At 36.0% G+C, this 16,067-nt stretch overlaps 1 protein-coding gene across 1 annotated transcript in view; it reads right to left on the bottom strand.

Annotated features, from left to right (window-relative positions):
• The window catches only part of THOC1 (THO complex subunit 1), a 58,114-nt gene that overhangs the window by 30,489 nt on the left and 11,558 nt on the right, over positions 1 to 16,067 (bottom strand). The window contains exons 8-9 of the mRNA XM_037018023.2: positions 12,753 to 12,835; positions 10,557 to 10,630 (exon numbers count right to left, since the gene is read on the bottom strand). Of these exons, the coding sequence (XP_036873918.1) occupies positions 10,557 to 10,630; positions 12,753 to 12,835 (157 nt within the window). The remainder of the gene's footprint in view (positions 1 to 10,556; positions 10,631 to 12,752; positions 12,836 to 16,067) is intronic.

Below are 16,067 nucleotides of genomic sequence, written 5' to 3'. Positions count from 1 at the left end.
AGACAATGCTGCTATGGAGTACTGCCCTACCAGCCATGCCACCTGTCTCCAGACCTCTACATGAAAAACAAATTAACTTCTCTATTATCTAAGCTAATGTTAATTTGAATCTGCTAAAAAGCTACAGCCTTATATCCTTAACCAATACACTAAAAAATGTGAGTAGAAGATAACACATACGGTACATACCAACTTAGTATTACAAACATAAACCCCTTCTATAGTGTCTTTATTATGGCACTACAATTCAACTTCTAATTTGTCTGTTACAAATTTATAGGGTCAATACACATTTAATTTTTAAATTGACAAGCCATCATTATACTATAAAATGTTTTAACTTTAAAAATTAAACAGTTGAGACTTTATCCAAGAGATTATTGTTTTTTTAAAACTACTTATTTATTTTTATTTTGGTATCATTAATGTACAATTACATGAGCAACATTATGGTTACTACACTCCCATTATCAAGTCCCCACCACATACCCCATTACAGACACTGTCCATCAGTGTAGAAAGATACTATAGAATCACTACTACTTTGTGTTACACTGCCTTCCACGTGCCCCACCCCCACATGATGTGTGCTAATCATACTACCGTTTCCACCTTATCCCTCCCTTCACACCCATCCTCCCCAGTCCATTTTCCTTTGTGAACTGTTAGTCCATTCTTGGGTTCTGTGAGTCTGCTGCTGCTATGTTTCTTCAGTTTTTTTTTTTGTATCATTAACCTTTTGTATCATTCATGAGGAACATTATGTTTACTAGACACTGCCATCATCAAGTCCCCTCCACATACCCCATTACAGTCATTGTCCATAAGTGTAATAAGATGCTATAGAATTACTACTTGTCTTCTCTGTGTTGTACAGCCCTCCCCAAGCACCCCCTCCCTGGTACATTATGCCGCTAATTGTAGTGCCCCTTTATCTCCCCTTATCTGTCCCTTCTCACCCATCCTCCGGAGTCCCTTTCCCTTTGGTAACTGTTGGTCTATTCTTGGGTTCTGCTGCGAGTCTGCTGCTGTTTTGTTCTTCAGATTTTTTCTTTGTTCTTATACTCCACAGATGAGTGAAATCATTTGATACTTGTCTTTCTCCACCTAGCTTATTTCACTGAGCATAATACGCTCAATCCATGTTGTTGCAAATGGTAGGATTTGTTTTCTCCTTATGGCTGAATAATATTCCATTGTGTATAGGTACCACATCTTCTTAATCCATTCATCTACTGATGGACACTTAGGTTGCTTCCATTTCTTGGCTATTGTAAATAGTGCTGTGATAAACATAGGGGTGCATCTGTCTTTTTCAAACTGGAGTGCTGCATTCTTAGGTAAATTCCTAGGAGTGGAATTCCTGGGTCAAATGGTATTTCTATTTTGAGTTTTTTGAGGAACCCCCATACAGCTTTCCACCATGATTGAACTAGTAGACATTCCCACCAGCTATGTAGGAGGGTTCACCTTTCTCCACATCCTTGCCAACATTTGTTATTGTTTGTCTTTTGGATGGTGGCTGTCCTCACTGGTGTGAGGTGATATTTCATTGTGGTCTTAATTTGCATTTCTTTGATGATGAGTGATGTGGAGCATCTTTTCATGTGCCTGTTGGACATCTGCATTTCTTTGTAGAACTTACTGTTCAGCTCCTCTGACCATTTATTAATTGGACTATTTGCTTTCTGTTTGTTGAGGCACTTGAGCACTTTATATATTTTGGAAGTCAACCCTTTATCAGATATGTCATTTATGAATATATTCTCCCATACTATAAGAGGCCTTTTTGTTCTATTGCTTTTCAGCTTGATATAGTCCCACTTGTTCATTTTTGCTTTTGTTTCCCTTGCCCGGGGAGATATGTTCATGAAGAAGTTGCTCATGTTTATGTCCAAGAGATTTTTGCCTATGTGTTTTTCTAAGAGTTTTATGGTTTCATGACTTACATTTAGGTCTTTGATCCATTCTGAATTTACTTTTGTGTATGGGGTTAGACAATGATCCAGTTTCATTCTCTTACATGTAGCTGTCCAGTTTTGCCAACACCAGCTGTTGAAGAGGCTGTCATTTCCCCATTGTATGTCCATGACTCCTTTATCGTATATTAATTGACGATATATGCTTGGGTTTATATCTGGACTCTCTAGTCTGTTCCATTGGTCTAGGGATTGCATTGAATCTGTAGATTGCTTCAGGCAGGATGGCCATTTTGACAATATTAATTCTTCCTAGCCAAGAGCATGGAAATAGTTTCCATTTCTTAGTGTTCTCTTTAATTTCTCTTAGAGTGTCTTGTATTTTTCAGGGTATAGGTCTTTCACTTCTTTGGTTAGGTTTATTCCTAGGTATTTAATTCTTTTTGATGCAATTGTGAATGGAATTGTTTTCTTGATTTCTCTTTCTGCTAGTTCATCGTTACTGTATAGGAAAGCAACACATTTTTGTGTATTAATGTTGTATCCTGCAACTTTGCTGAATTCAGATATTAGTTCTAGTAGTTTTGGAGTGGAGTCTTTAGGGTTTTTTATGCACAATATCATGTCATCAGCAAACAGGGACAGTCTGACTTCTTCCTTACCAATCTGGATGCCTTTTATTTCTTTGGGTTGTCTGATTGCTGTGGCTAGGACCTCCAGTACTCTGTTGAATAACAGTGGGGAGAGTGAGCATCCCTGTCTTGTTCCTGATCTTAGATGAAAAGCTTTCAGCTTCTCGCTGTTAAGTATGATGTTGGCTGTGAGTTTGTCATATATGGCCTTTATTATGTTGAGGTACTTGCCCTCTACACCCATTTTATTCAGAGTTTTTATCATGAATGGATGTTGCATTTTGTCAAATGCTTTTTCAGCATCTATGGAGATGATCATGTGGTTTATTCTTCTTTTTGTTGATGTGGTGGATGATTTTGATGGATTTTCTAATATTGTACCATCGTTGCAACCCTGAGATGAATCCCACTTGATCATGGTGTAGGATCCTCTTGATGTATTTTTGAATTTAGTTTGCTAATATTTTGTTGAGTACTTTAGCATTTATGTTCATCAGGGATATTGGTCTGTAATTTTCTTTTTTGGTGGGGTCTTTGCCTGGTTTTGGTATTAAGAGTGATGCTGGCTTCATAGAATGAGTATGGAAGTATTCCCTCCTCTATTTTTTGAAAAACTTTAAGGAGAACGGGTATTATGTCTTCTCTATATGTCTGATAAAATTCGGCAGGAATCCATCTGGCGCGGGCGTTTTCTTCCTGGGTAGATTTTTGATTACTGATTCAATTTCGTTGCTGGTAATTGGTCTGTTTAGATTTTCTGTTTCTTCCTGGTTCAGTCTTGGAAGATTGTATTTTTCTAGGAAGTAGTCCATTTCTCCTTGGTTAACCAGTTTGTTAGCATATAGATTTCCATAGTATTCTCTAGTAATTCTTTGTATTTCTGTGGGGTCCCTCATGATTTTTCGTTCTCATTTCTGATTCTGTTTATGTGTGTAGATTGTCTTTTTCTCTTAATAAGTCTGGCTAAGGGTTTATCTATTTTAATTTCTCAAAGAACCAGTTCTTGGTTTCATTGATTTTTTTCTATTTTGTTCTTCTCAATTTTATTTATTTCTTCTCTGATCTTTATTATGTCCCTCCTTCTGCTGACTTTGGGCCTCATTTGTTCTTTTCCCAATTTCAATAATTGTCACTTTAGACTTCATTTGGGATTGTTCTTCCTTCTTTAAATAGGCCTGGATTACTATATACTTTCCTCTTAGAACTGCCTTTGCTCCATCCCACAGAAGTTGGGACTTTGTGCTGTTGTTGTCATTTGTCTCCATATATTGCTTGATCTCTGTTTTAATTTCGTCATTGATCCATTGATTATTTAGGAGCATGTTGTTAAGCCTCCATGTGTTTGTGAGTCTTTTTGTTTTCTTTGCACAATTTCTTTCTAGTTTTATACTTTTGTGATCTGAGAAGTTGAAATTCTATAAATTTCCATCTTTTTGAATTTACTGAGGCTCTTTTTGTGGTCTAGTATGTGGTCTATTCTGGAAAATGTTCCATGTGCACTTGAGAATATGTGTATCCTGCTGCTTTTCGGTGTAGAATTCTGTACACATTGGTTAGGTCCATCTGTTCTGGTGTGTTGTTTAGTGCCTCTGTGTCCTTATTTATTTTCTGTCTGGTTGCTCTGTCCTTTGGAGTGAGTAGTGTATTGAAGTTTCCTAAAATGAATGCATTGCATTCTATTTCCTCCTTTAATTCTGTTAGTATTTGTTTCACACACCTCTGTTGGGTGCACCTCTGTTGGGAGCATAGATATTTATAATGGTTACATTCTCTTGTTGGACTGCCCCCTTTATCATTATGTAATGTCCTTCTTTATCTTGTTATTTTCTTTGTTTTGAAGTCTATTTTGTCTGATACAAGTACTGCAACACCTGCTTTTTTCTTCCTATTGTTTGCATGAAATATCTTTTTCCTTCCCTTCACTTTTAGTCTGTGTATATCTTTGGGTTTGAGGTGCATCGCTTGTAAGCAGCACATAGATGGGTCTTGCTTTTTTATCCATTCTATTACTCTGTGTCTTTTGATTGGTGCATTCAGTCCATTTACACTTAGGGTGATTTTATTGAAAGATATGTACTTATTGCCATTGCAGGCTTTGGATTTGTGGTTTCCCAAGGTTGAAGGGTGGTTTCTTTACTATCTAACTGCCTATGGTTGGTCTGCTTTCTTTGCTGTGATATATTTTTTCCTCTGGTGACATCTATTTCGCCTTAGGAATGTTTCCTTCTAGACTAGTCCCTTTAAAATATTCTGTAGAGGTGGTTTGTCAGAGGCAAATTCCCTCAACTTTTGCTTGTCTGGGAATTGTTTAACCCTCCTTCAAATTGAAATGATAATCGTGCTGCACACAGTATTCTTGGTTCAAGGCCTGTCTGTTTCATTGCATTAAATATATCATGCCATTCTCTTCTGGCCTGTAAGGTTTCTGTTGAGAAGTCTGATGATAGCTTCTCTTTTCCCAATTTCAATAATTGTCACTTTAGACTATTCATTTGGGATTGTTCTTCCTTCTTTAAATAGGCCTGGATTACTATATACTTTCCTCTTAGAACTGCCTTCACTCTGTCCCACAGAAGTTGGGACTTTGTGCTGTTTTTGTCATTTGTCTCCATATATTGCTTGATCTGTTTTAATTTCATCATTGATCCATTGATTATTTAGGATCATGTTGTTAAGCCTCCATGTGTTTGTCTTTTTGTTTTCTTTGTGCAATTTCTTGGTTCAAGGCCCATCTGTTTCATTGCATGGGTTTTCCTTGGTAGGTGATGGGTTTTCCTTGGTAGGTGATGTTTTTTCTCTCTCTGGCTGCCTTTAATTCTCTGTCCTTGTGTTTGATCTTTGCCATTTTTATTATCATATGTCTTGGTGTTGTCCTCCTTGGGTCCCTTATGTTGGGAGATCTGTGGGCTTCCATGGTCTGAGAGACTATTTCTTTCCCCAGCTTGGGGAAGTTTTCAGCAATTATTTCTTCAAAGACACTTTCTATTCCTTTTTCTCTCTCTTCTTCTGGTACTCCTATAGTGCAAATATTGTTCTGTTTGGATTGGTCACACAGTTCTCTTAATATTCTTTCATTCCTAGAGATCCTTTTCTATCTCTCTGCTTCAGCTTCTCTGTATTCCTGTTCTCTGATTGCTACTCCATTAACAGTCTCTTTCACCTCATCCAGTCTGCTCTTAAGTCCTTCTATAGATTCATTTCTGTTATCTCTGTCTGGACTTCATCCCTCAGGTCTTGCATATTTCTCTGCAGGTCCATCAGCATGGTTATGACTTTTATTTTGAATTCTTTTTCAGGAAGATTGGTTATATCTATCTCACCAGGCCCTCTCTCTGGGGTTGTCTGAATGATTTTTGACTGGACCAGATTCTTCTGCCTTTTCATGGTCACAGAAGTGGTCACAGGCAGGTAGCTCATGTGTCACCTGGGAGAACAAAGTCCCTTCCTGCTTGCTGGTCGCCTTGCTATTCTCCGCTGCCTGTGTCAGTTACCCGCACACCGGGAGCAGTCTCTGGGATAATCCCCTGAGGTGCCATGGGTGGGGCTGCCCTCAGGCCAGCCTAGAGCATTGCAGGGGTCACTGGCATGTTGGGTGTGTTCTCCTGCAAGAACGGTGACCCTTCATGCCTTCTGGACCTGCTGCAGCTTCCGCTGCCTGTGCTGGTTACCCACACTCTGGGAGCAGTCATGGGATAATCTCCTGAGCTGCCGTGGGTGTGCTGGCCCTCGGGCTAGCCTAGAGCCCTGCAGGGGGGTGGAGACAGATGTGTACAGTGTGTTCTCCTGCGAGAACATTGCCCCCTTGTACTCTCTGCACCTTGCTCTGGCTTCCTCTGCCTGTTCTGGGCAGCTACCCGCTGGCAGTAGCCTCTGGGTGGTTGCTGTGGGTGGAGCTGTTCTCCAGCTGCTCCGCCCTGTGGTGGGTCAGCTGGTTTGCTTGCAGCACTGGCTGGGGGAAACGAATGACAGGCTGCTTATCGCTGTGAGGGGCTTTGGGGCTGGGTTACTCCCCGGGGGGTTGGGGCTCCTGCAGTTCCTTAGGATTCCCAACCTGCTGGGCTGAGTGTGCCAGGATGATTTTGTCGAGCTGTTAAGCACTTGTCCCTTTAAGACTTTTAAAAAGAGACCGCTTTTCTCTTGTCCCAGGGGAGCCGGCTGGGGGAACCTGCCCGCAGTCTTTGTCTCAGATTTTACTTTTCTGTTTCTCTGCTATCCAGTACACCATGCAATGTGTGTCTGTACTCCCAGTGAAGGTTACTAGGGCTGGTTATTTAGCAGTCCTGTGCTTCCACTCCCTCCCCACTCTGATTCTTTTCCTCCCACCAGTGAGCTGGGGTAGGGGGAGTGCTCAGGTCCCGCCAGGTCACAGCTTTGTATCTTACCCCCTCATGAGGAGCTGAGTTCTTGCAGATGTAGATGTAGCCTGGCTGTTGTACTGTATCCTCTGGTCTCTCTTTTAGGAGTAGTTGTATTTGTTATATTTTCAAAAATATATATGGTTTTGGGAGGAGATTTCCGCCACCCTACTCACCCTGCCATCTTGAGCCCCTCCTCCGAGATTATTGTTTTTAACAAAATGCTCTACATCACTTTAAGGAGCCAATTATGTCTTTTATTATTTGTCCTAAGTCAAAAATGTCTGATATATTGACTTAGGTATTGAGGTAAAATTGTACTACCTTACTCTGTTCTTAAATAAACCATAATAAATTGAACCTATGTAATACAGTTAGTATTTTATCTAAGCTTCATACCCATACAAATATCCCAAGTAAGATTAATTTTACATGCGAAAAAGGAAGGGGGTCTGGTGATCCCCACAGCACCATCGTTTTAGAGTCATGCATTCTCTATTCTGGCCAATAATAGGAAGTAAATTAATCCTCACTCTTCATCTTTGGGATGATATATTTAAAATTACTTTTTCTGATGACAAGGGAGTATTGGGGGCAATACTGTAATGCTTTTAAAAGGATTATAGTAAATAAGTGTAATTTTTACCACATACATTTTTAAAGTTCTTTTTCTTTTTTGAAGGGGGGGGGCCTAATGTTTAAAAGACTGAAAAATTGCTTTAGTTTTATTGTATAGAAAATGAGGTTAAAGTAGAAAAATATAAATTGCTAGTGTAAAATATAGTTTTCTACAAAAAAGTATGAAAAGGTGTATTAGATCTAAGAATGAATAAAGCAAAAAGCACTTTAGTAAAACATATGGAAACACCTTTGATAAAGAATCTTACCACAGGACACTAATTCATATGGTTAAGATTACAAACATAAGTCAAATATCATAAAATGTCCATTCAAAGCATTTTATTAGTTTATATCCATTGAAGAAAAACACACACACATCTATATACCTACTCAGAGATCACTTATCTTACATTCATACTCCTGATAACTTTGTCTGAAACAAAGCTGTGAACTTGGAAATAACTGAAAATTATACCAGTCGAAAAGTTCATGTACTTTGTTTTACAAAAGAGGCTTGAAATTATGCTTAAGTTCTCACCCAGACTACAATGGCTTTGAATTATGTATAAAGTCTGGTAAATAATTTAGCAGCTTAGTTGATTTTGCTAAAAGAATGCCAACTTTGCTACAGCAACTGCTAGTATCTGAAGCATGTGCATCTTGGTTTAAATCAATCATGAAGAATATCAACAACTTTTAACTGATCAAAATCTAGCTTCTGCCAAAAGTTTTATGAAACCCAATAGTTCATCAAAGAGTCTACGGGGCTTTTAAACTTTCACTTTATCTAAGTTCTTCACTAGTAATAAACAGTTCTGAAAACATTAAACAATTATCTGAATATCAACTTCTTTCTATAATTAAAGCAACTTTATTGATTTACAACATAAGATTATAGGTTTTCTATGGATCAAATTACAAAAAAAAAGCTGCAGAAAGAACATTTTCCAAAACGTGAAAGTAAACTGGAAGAAAAAACCACATATAAAAAAAACTGTGCCCATGAAATACCATAACCCATGTTTGTAGAGTTTCATACACTTAGTAACCAAATGATATAAACAAAACTTCTGAAAATTTTAGTTTAGTTACAGGCAATAGTTCCACCATTTTACACACACACACACACACACACACACACTATTACTCAGTTACTACATATAAGACTATAGTAAATACCTCTTAAAATGTAATACTGGGAAAGCTTGTCTCAAGAAAAACGGAGCACTATGTCTAATTAGAGAATGAGAATTATGTATTTTATGTCCCTTTTTGGCTTAGCTGCCAGGAGGCTTTCATCTAATATAATGCTTGATACCAACAATAACCTTATTCCAAGTGGTTTTATTATTATATCCCACCTATAAAAGCTTCTGGTCTCTTTTATTTTTAGTTGGACTGGTATTTGTTTGAGGTACCTCCTAGAATAAATTTTAAAGTAGTACTATTATATTACTACTAGGACATTTTTATAGTTGAGGCATTAATATATTTTTAAAATATTCCCCTGACAGTTTTATTCCTCTCTGCTAGATGCTAACCTCTTTCTTTCATGCCTAAACTTCTTAAAAAGAGTGTCTACACACAATGTCATCACTGCCTTAGCCTCTTTTTCACGTTCAACCCACTATAACTTGCCTTTCACCTTCCCCACTGCAGATTTTTGATTTTATATTTATCCACAAAAACAAATGTAAATACTTAATATATACATAAACAATAACAAATCAGAAGTGATTCTAAAATATATTCTAAAACATATCTAAAAGAATGCTATGTAACTATCTTAAACAAAATACTCTTTAAAACTTGACATTTTTTAAAATGCTGAATCAATAATTTTATAGGACTATACATATTGGAACTTTTTTATACAAAAATTTTTATCGTCATATTTAAGCCAAATCTGAAATGGGCTTCATATTGTAGATACATGGTAATGTGTTCTGTGTATATTATAGTGCCTAAAACAATCTGGTGATATAGCTGGTCACAAAGTAATTTCCTATACAATTTCTCATTTCATTAAAAAATTAGTGATTGTGGCAGACTGAGAAGCAGTTGAGTGTTAAGTCCTGTTTAAGTAATTTTCCTGACTTGTACTAGTTTATGAACATAACCAGTAGGTGATTGTCTACACAGGCTCTACACTTGCTCAGGCCAGACCCCAGAAACATCCTGTATCCATAATACATGAATAAATAGGTTTCCAAAAAAACCCCACAAAACTATAGCTAATAGCTACTAGACAGCAAATAAGACACTATTCTAAGCAATTTCCATATATCACTACATATAAATTCAACAACTGTGGTGATAGTAACTACCACGTGCATTTCCCAGCAGCAACTCACCTGCTGCCACACCAATTACTGTGCAGATAAGTGGCATTACTACACTTCAACGACACTGCAGCTAAGCTGCAGGGGTGTTAAGTAACTTGCTCAAGGTTATATGACTAGGAAGCATTGGATGAAGCCTAGAGCCACACTACTTTCAACGTTTCTTCAGGGATATGTGTTTGAATTTGTAATCTGGGATGCCAAGAATATATTTCCCTGTGTAGATATAGGAACCCCTTCTTGATTTCTAGAACTTCTTTCAGTTGTAAGTGATAAGTTTTGTCACCTCAGACTCCTATAGGGGTGCTGGTGAAACTTGTCCTTCATACTTCCCTTTGCTCTTCTTCATTGCTTCTAATCAGCATTAGGAAGAAATTATTTGGAAAGTTAAATGGAAGGGGGAAGGGAGGAATGCCCCAGCTACCTACAATTGGCTTTTCAAATGTTAGGAATATGCATTAAGTAGGCTATGTAAACAATGAACTATCTGCATGCCATTTAGAAACCAACTGAAATAGACCAGTAGTGACTGAAGATTTACAAGTTTAAGTAATATACATGAAACTTACAAATGAAAGAAATCTGTAAGCACTATCTCCTTCCTCCTTGTTTACATCCTCACCCCAGTAATAAGTTATTAAGGCATTATCTTTGTAAATCAAGAAATCTGAACTTCTAAAAACTCACCAAGTTGTTGGAGCTTCATCATCTCCCATTTCACCTTCTTCTACGTCCATTCCTTCTTCTCTATCTTCAGTGTGCTAAATAAAAACAAAAATGTACAGCTGTCGAGAAGCAGTTGTCAGTCAGAAAGTAAGTGCTGAATAATGTCACTCACACTGCTAGATGAAAATTATTAGAGAAGTCTAGTCACAGTCATGACCAAGACCTATAGTTAATTTCTAAGGCAGTGATATTTATGTGACAGGGATCTGAGAACTCACAAGCAGTATAACAATAAGAGAGCATGAAGATGTAGTAGAATGTTTTAAACCAGTATTTCTCCAGACATAGTTCGTAGATTCTCTCTGTGAATAAAGGGTCTATAGCTAAATATGTTTTAGAAATACATACAACTTTTAGAGAGTTGAGAAGATTATTAGTACATTAAGGACTCTAAGAACCATGGTAAATAACTCAAAGTGAACTTAAGTAGTTTTGGTCTCCAACTTTAATCCAACCATAGAAATCCTCCTTCACCCCTACATAGAACTCTTATATGGGAACACGTCAGGATATGTTAGGTGTCTAGCTCTGTATCAAAAAATTCAAATGAAATAGTCCAAGAAGTACCTGAAAGATATATAAAGGTGAAAGACAAAGTTCTGAAAAATCTTAGACAAAGTCAACATCACTTTCAAATTGGCAATAACTGTATTTTAAGGAATAACACGGTCTCATTAATTTACAGTGAGAAATTAGTTATTATTGATTAGATATAACTTAAAACATCAGATAATAACTTTTTAAACTTTATAATTTGCTCCTAAATGAAGAGTAGGTACTGAATGTCCAGAAATTTGCCAGAAACTTTATGGACATATCATAGGTAATCTTTAAAATAAAGTTGATTATAGCTGATGTCCTTTCAAAGATCAGTGGGCAAATGACAGATTATTTAACAAACAGTTCTAAGATAACTGGCTCACCATTTGGAAAAAATAAAATCATAACTCAATTCTACACGCCAACATTCTTATTGGGTTAAATATTTTAAAGAAGAAATAAAATCAGAAAAGCACCAGAAGAAAACAAAGGGGCTTGTATGTCCTGTGGAATGGAAGCCTCTAGCATGACACAAGGTCAGAAACAATGAAACAAATGACCAGCAGATATTAATATTATATACAAATTTAGAAGTTCTATACAGCAAAGGCACCACAAATAAAGTTATAAGACAAAACTATCAACTGAGAAAAAAAAGTATCAACAAATTGTAGGCAATGAATTAATAATAATCTATATGAGTATCTACACATCAATATGAAAAAGACATCTCAATAGTTAAATGGGCAAATGGCATGAATAGGCAATCCTCCTCCTCACTGATCCTAATCAGCACAGAAGAAAAATAAATTTCAATGAACACAGAATAAGTTCCTCAACTTCATTAATAACCAAAGAAATGTAAGTTAAAATAAATAAGATTTACTTTTCAAGTATATATCAAATAAGCAAAGACTTTAAAAAACTGTTAAGTCCCAGTGCTGGTGTGAGGTTGTTGGAAAATGGGCAGGCTTTCTCTATGTGCCATTGATGGTAGTGTAAGAGTGACAACCTTTTTCAAAAGTAAAGGGGCAACAAACATCAAATTTTGATATATATTTTGACACAGGAATTTCACTTGTTGGAATTTATCCTACAGAGACACCTGCATAATTTAGCAATGACATATGTACAATACTATTCACTGTCATGCCATTAGCAATTTTTCACTATTACAGATTATCTAAATGATCACTGATAGGGGATTGTGATATAGCCATTCAAAGACTTACCATGAGCCATTCAGACAGAGATAAATACACTTATGCAGAAAAGCATCCATTTTATACGACTTAAAAAAGGAAGTGAATTTCAGAATAGTAATTATTATATGACCTCACTTTTGGAATAAAACTACATATACACAAGAAGTTCTATAAGGGCAGCCAGAGAATGTTAAAAGCGATTATCTCTGAGGTGTTGAATTACGGGGTAGCTGCAATTTCTATCTTAAATATATCTATTTTGTATGCATTTTTTTACACAGAGTATACATTATTTCTATAAATTTGAAATAAAATTGAAAAACAATTCTTGATGACTTATAAGACTCATTCGTATGAGTGATCTCAATAACAAACTAATAAATATTTCTTTTAGATTTCATATCAGCCTCACCTTTTGACCCAAGGTGCTTTCTTGCTCATTGGTATTGAAAACAGTGATATTTTCCAGATTAAATTGACTCTGCAAGTTAAGACCTATTTAAAAAAAAAAAAAAAAAAGATTTTCAAAGCAAATCCACTCAACACCTAAACTTGTTTAATACAACTTCGTTGTCATAGGACCAAAACACATAAAATAATAAATCCATAATAAGCAAAAGATCAAGTCAGAAATAACACCACTTGATTTTCAAAACCTTCCTAAAATTCACTTCTTTAAGGTACCTTTAGAGTACCCAGAAGTCTACATATGTTATAACAAATATAGTTGAACCTTGTTATTCATGAAAATTCTAAAACAATTTTACAGGATGCAATATGTAGTGATTTATAATTTTGCTGAAACACAAATAAATATTGTATTACTGAAAAAGTAAGTGTATAGCAATATTTATAGTAAACATGTTGCCAGGTTTCTGTCAGAGATAGCAGTAATAAACAAAAAGGTCTACTGATGCTGGATTAGACTCAGAAGTATCAGTATGATCTCATGGTTTTTGTTGTTGGTCATTTAAAAATATATATACAGACAGATACAGAAATAAACATAGATGCCTGTGTATATACAGGTTAGTATACATAAACTATCTTTCTCCTAGCTCTGTCCACTGAGAGGGCCTAGAAGCAGTGGTATCTAGCAGCAAGTAGCATATAGAACCCAGATCCTGGCTTCTAAATACCATTCATAAATAAAAGGAATCAGATGCTTTGCAGAGGTGGGTGATTCCAGGGGTGGAGGCAGAGAAAATACAAAGTTAAGCCTGGACCATCTTCTCATACCTGAAAAACATAAAAGAGCTCCCAATGGGCAAAACCAGAACAATTTGAGCAAGAAGGTAAATAAGGATACTGAGACTGTAACCCAGAGAATAAAATAAATATCTACAAATTCACATTGACCTATGTCAATATGACCTACTCACTGAATTATTAAGTAAATTAAGGGAGAAGAGATAATGCTTCTCTTTAATCTCCCCAATTAGAGGAATCCCAATTAAAACATACAGAGGAAATGAAAGAAATAGAAAATCACTACCAGAACAACCTAAACATCATCACTGTAGGCCAGACCACTGATGAATACTACTAAAATTAGTGGCAAAGGTCTAAGGATAAAAACAGTAGTTGAATAGCCTCAAAGTATCTCCCTCCAAATATTTATTAATTACAGAGGGAAAAAACAGTAAGAGAAATATGGTAATAAAGGATAATACCCTAACCAAATGATCAAGGATAATATCACAAGTAACAAGACACGTCAACATCCTGTTGAAACACTGAGGTTACGTGACCTCTGTAGTCTTCCCAAAAATCTATAACCTCAATGTAACTATGAAAAAATATCAGCCAACTTGAAGAATATTCTACAAAATACCCAACCAATACTCTTCACAAGTGTCAAGGTCGTGAAAAAAGCAAAGACTGAGGAACCATCACTGATTGGGGAGACTAAAAGGACTGACCATTGAAAAGCAAAGCAGGATCCTGGAGTGGATCCCTGAAAGAAAAAAAGAAAGTAGTGATAAAAATTGTAGAAATCCTAAGTCTGTAATAGTAGCATAGTAATGCTGTACCAATTTTAATTTCTTAGTTTTGATAACTGTACTGTAATCACATAAGGGGTTAACATTAGGTGATGATTATTAAGGTATTCTCTATACTTACTCTCTCTGAAACTCTTCTTTAAGTTTCAAGTTATTTCAAAGCAAAGTTAAAATTTTAAAAGTCATTATGCTAGATCAAATCATTAACCTAGTGAATGAGTGTGCCTGATCATTCAGCACTGGTTACTACTTAAAATACCTTTGTCTATTCTTTATTACTCAAGATAGCACAAGCCATAATTCTCATTAAGTCAAAAATTTCAGTCATTTTATTAGATCGAATGGGTAGATTAAATGTTAAAACGGCTTTTTGAAGGTCTTGAAATATACCCTAACTGATGTCAGCAGCTACAAATGTTAAAATAGAAAACAAACCAAAAAAAAACAGAAGGAAGGAAAAACGTAAGAAATGCCAACTCTAACTTATGTTAGGGTGCTAGGATTGATGATGAAGTTTTTACCTTTATTTTCAAAATTTTCTGAAATAAAGCTATATCAGTTTTATAAATTTATTAAAAGATACACATAGCTTAAAGCAACCTTCAGCAAAATATTGTTAGTCTCTGAACTAGTTAATAAGAGAAAAAGTGGTTTCTTGATGTCTTGTCAATTTAGGAATGCAGTACACTGAAAAAGAAGTCTAAAATGTTTTTTAAAAAATGTTGAATGTGGATGCTGGAGATGATACTGAAGGACAAAAGAATGGCTGGGAATTGAAACTTTGTTCTTATGTCTTCTGTAATTTCTAGAAAAAAAACCCACAAATTAGTACTTATGAGGTGGCACACCTCACTTCACTGCACAAAGAGATGGAGCCTTCATTTACCACATACTTGAATGACAACTGGGTGCCTGGTACTGCTTTAGGCACATAGAATACAGAGGGGAACTCACTGAAAATGCCAGATGGCTTTAAATGCTAAGAAGATATTTGAAATTAGGTGGTTATAATGGGTGACTGCATTGGCAGGTTTATGTTAGATGTTCAAAGAGAGCATCTCTAAGGAAGTAAAATTTAAAGTGAGACTGAGTGACTGAAGTCAATAATGTGACAATAATGAACAAAATGTTTATAGACAGAGGAAAGAGTGCCAAGGCCCTAAGGTTCAAGTAACTTTGACATTTTGAAGGCATAAAGAAGAGGAGATACCAATTCAATGGGGAAAGATAATTTTCAAAAAATAGTGCTGGGACAACTGGATATTCACACACAAAAGAATGAAGCTTGACCCCTACACATCACATCATATATAAAAATTACAGACCTAAATAGAAGAGCTCAATTTCTTATAAGAAAACATAGGAGTATATCTTTGTAACTTTAGGTTAGGCAGTGGTTTCCTAGATATGAGACCAAGACATGAACAACAAAAGAAAAAAATAATATTTATTTTACTTCATCAAGGTTTAAAACTTTTGTGCTCCAAATGTTATTAGCAAGAAAGGCAATCTATAGAATGGGAGAAAATATTGGCAAATTACATATCCAATAAGAGTCTAGTATCTAGAATATAAAAAGAACTTACACAACTAATTAATAAAAAGACAACTAACCCAATTTTTTAAACGGGCAAAGAAACTGAATAGACTTTTCCTTAAGGAAGACATACAAATGACCAGTAGTAAGCACATGAAAGAATCGTTAACATCACTAGTCATTAGGA

The sequence above is a fragment of the Manis javanica genome, chromosome 9 (genome assembly GCF_040802235.1).
Source record: "Manis javanica isolate MJ-LG chromosome 9, MJ_LKY, whole genome shotgun sequence".
NCBI classification, from domain to species: domain Eukaryota; kingdom Metazoa; phylum Chordata; class Mammalia; order Pholidota; family Manidae; genus Manis; species Manis javanica.
The sequence above is the reverse complement of the archived record's forward strand: the minus strand, read 5'-3'. Positions and strand labels throughout refer to the sequence as shown.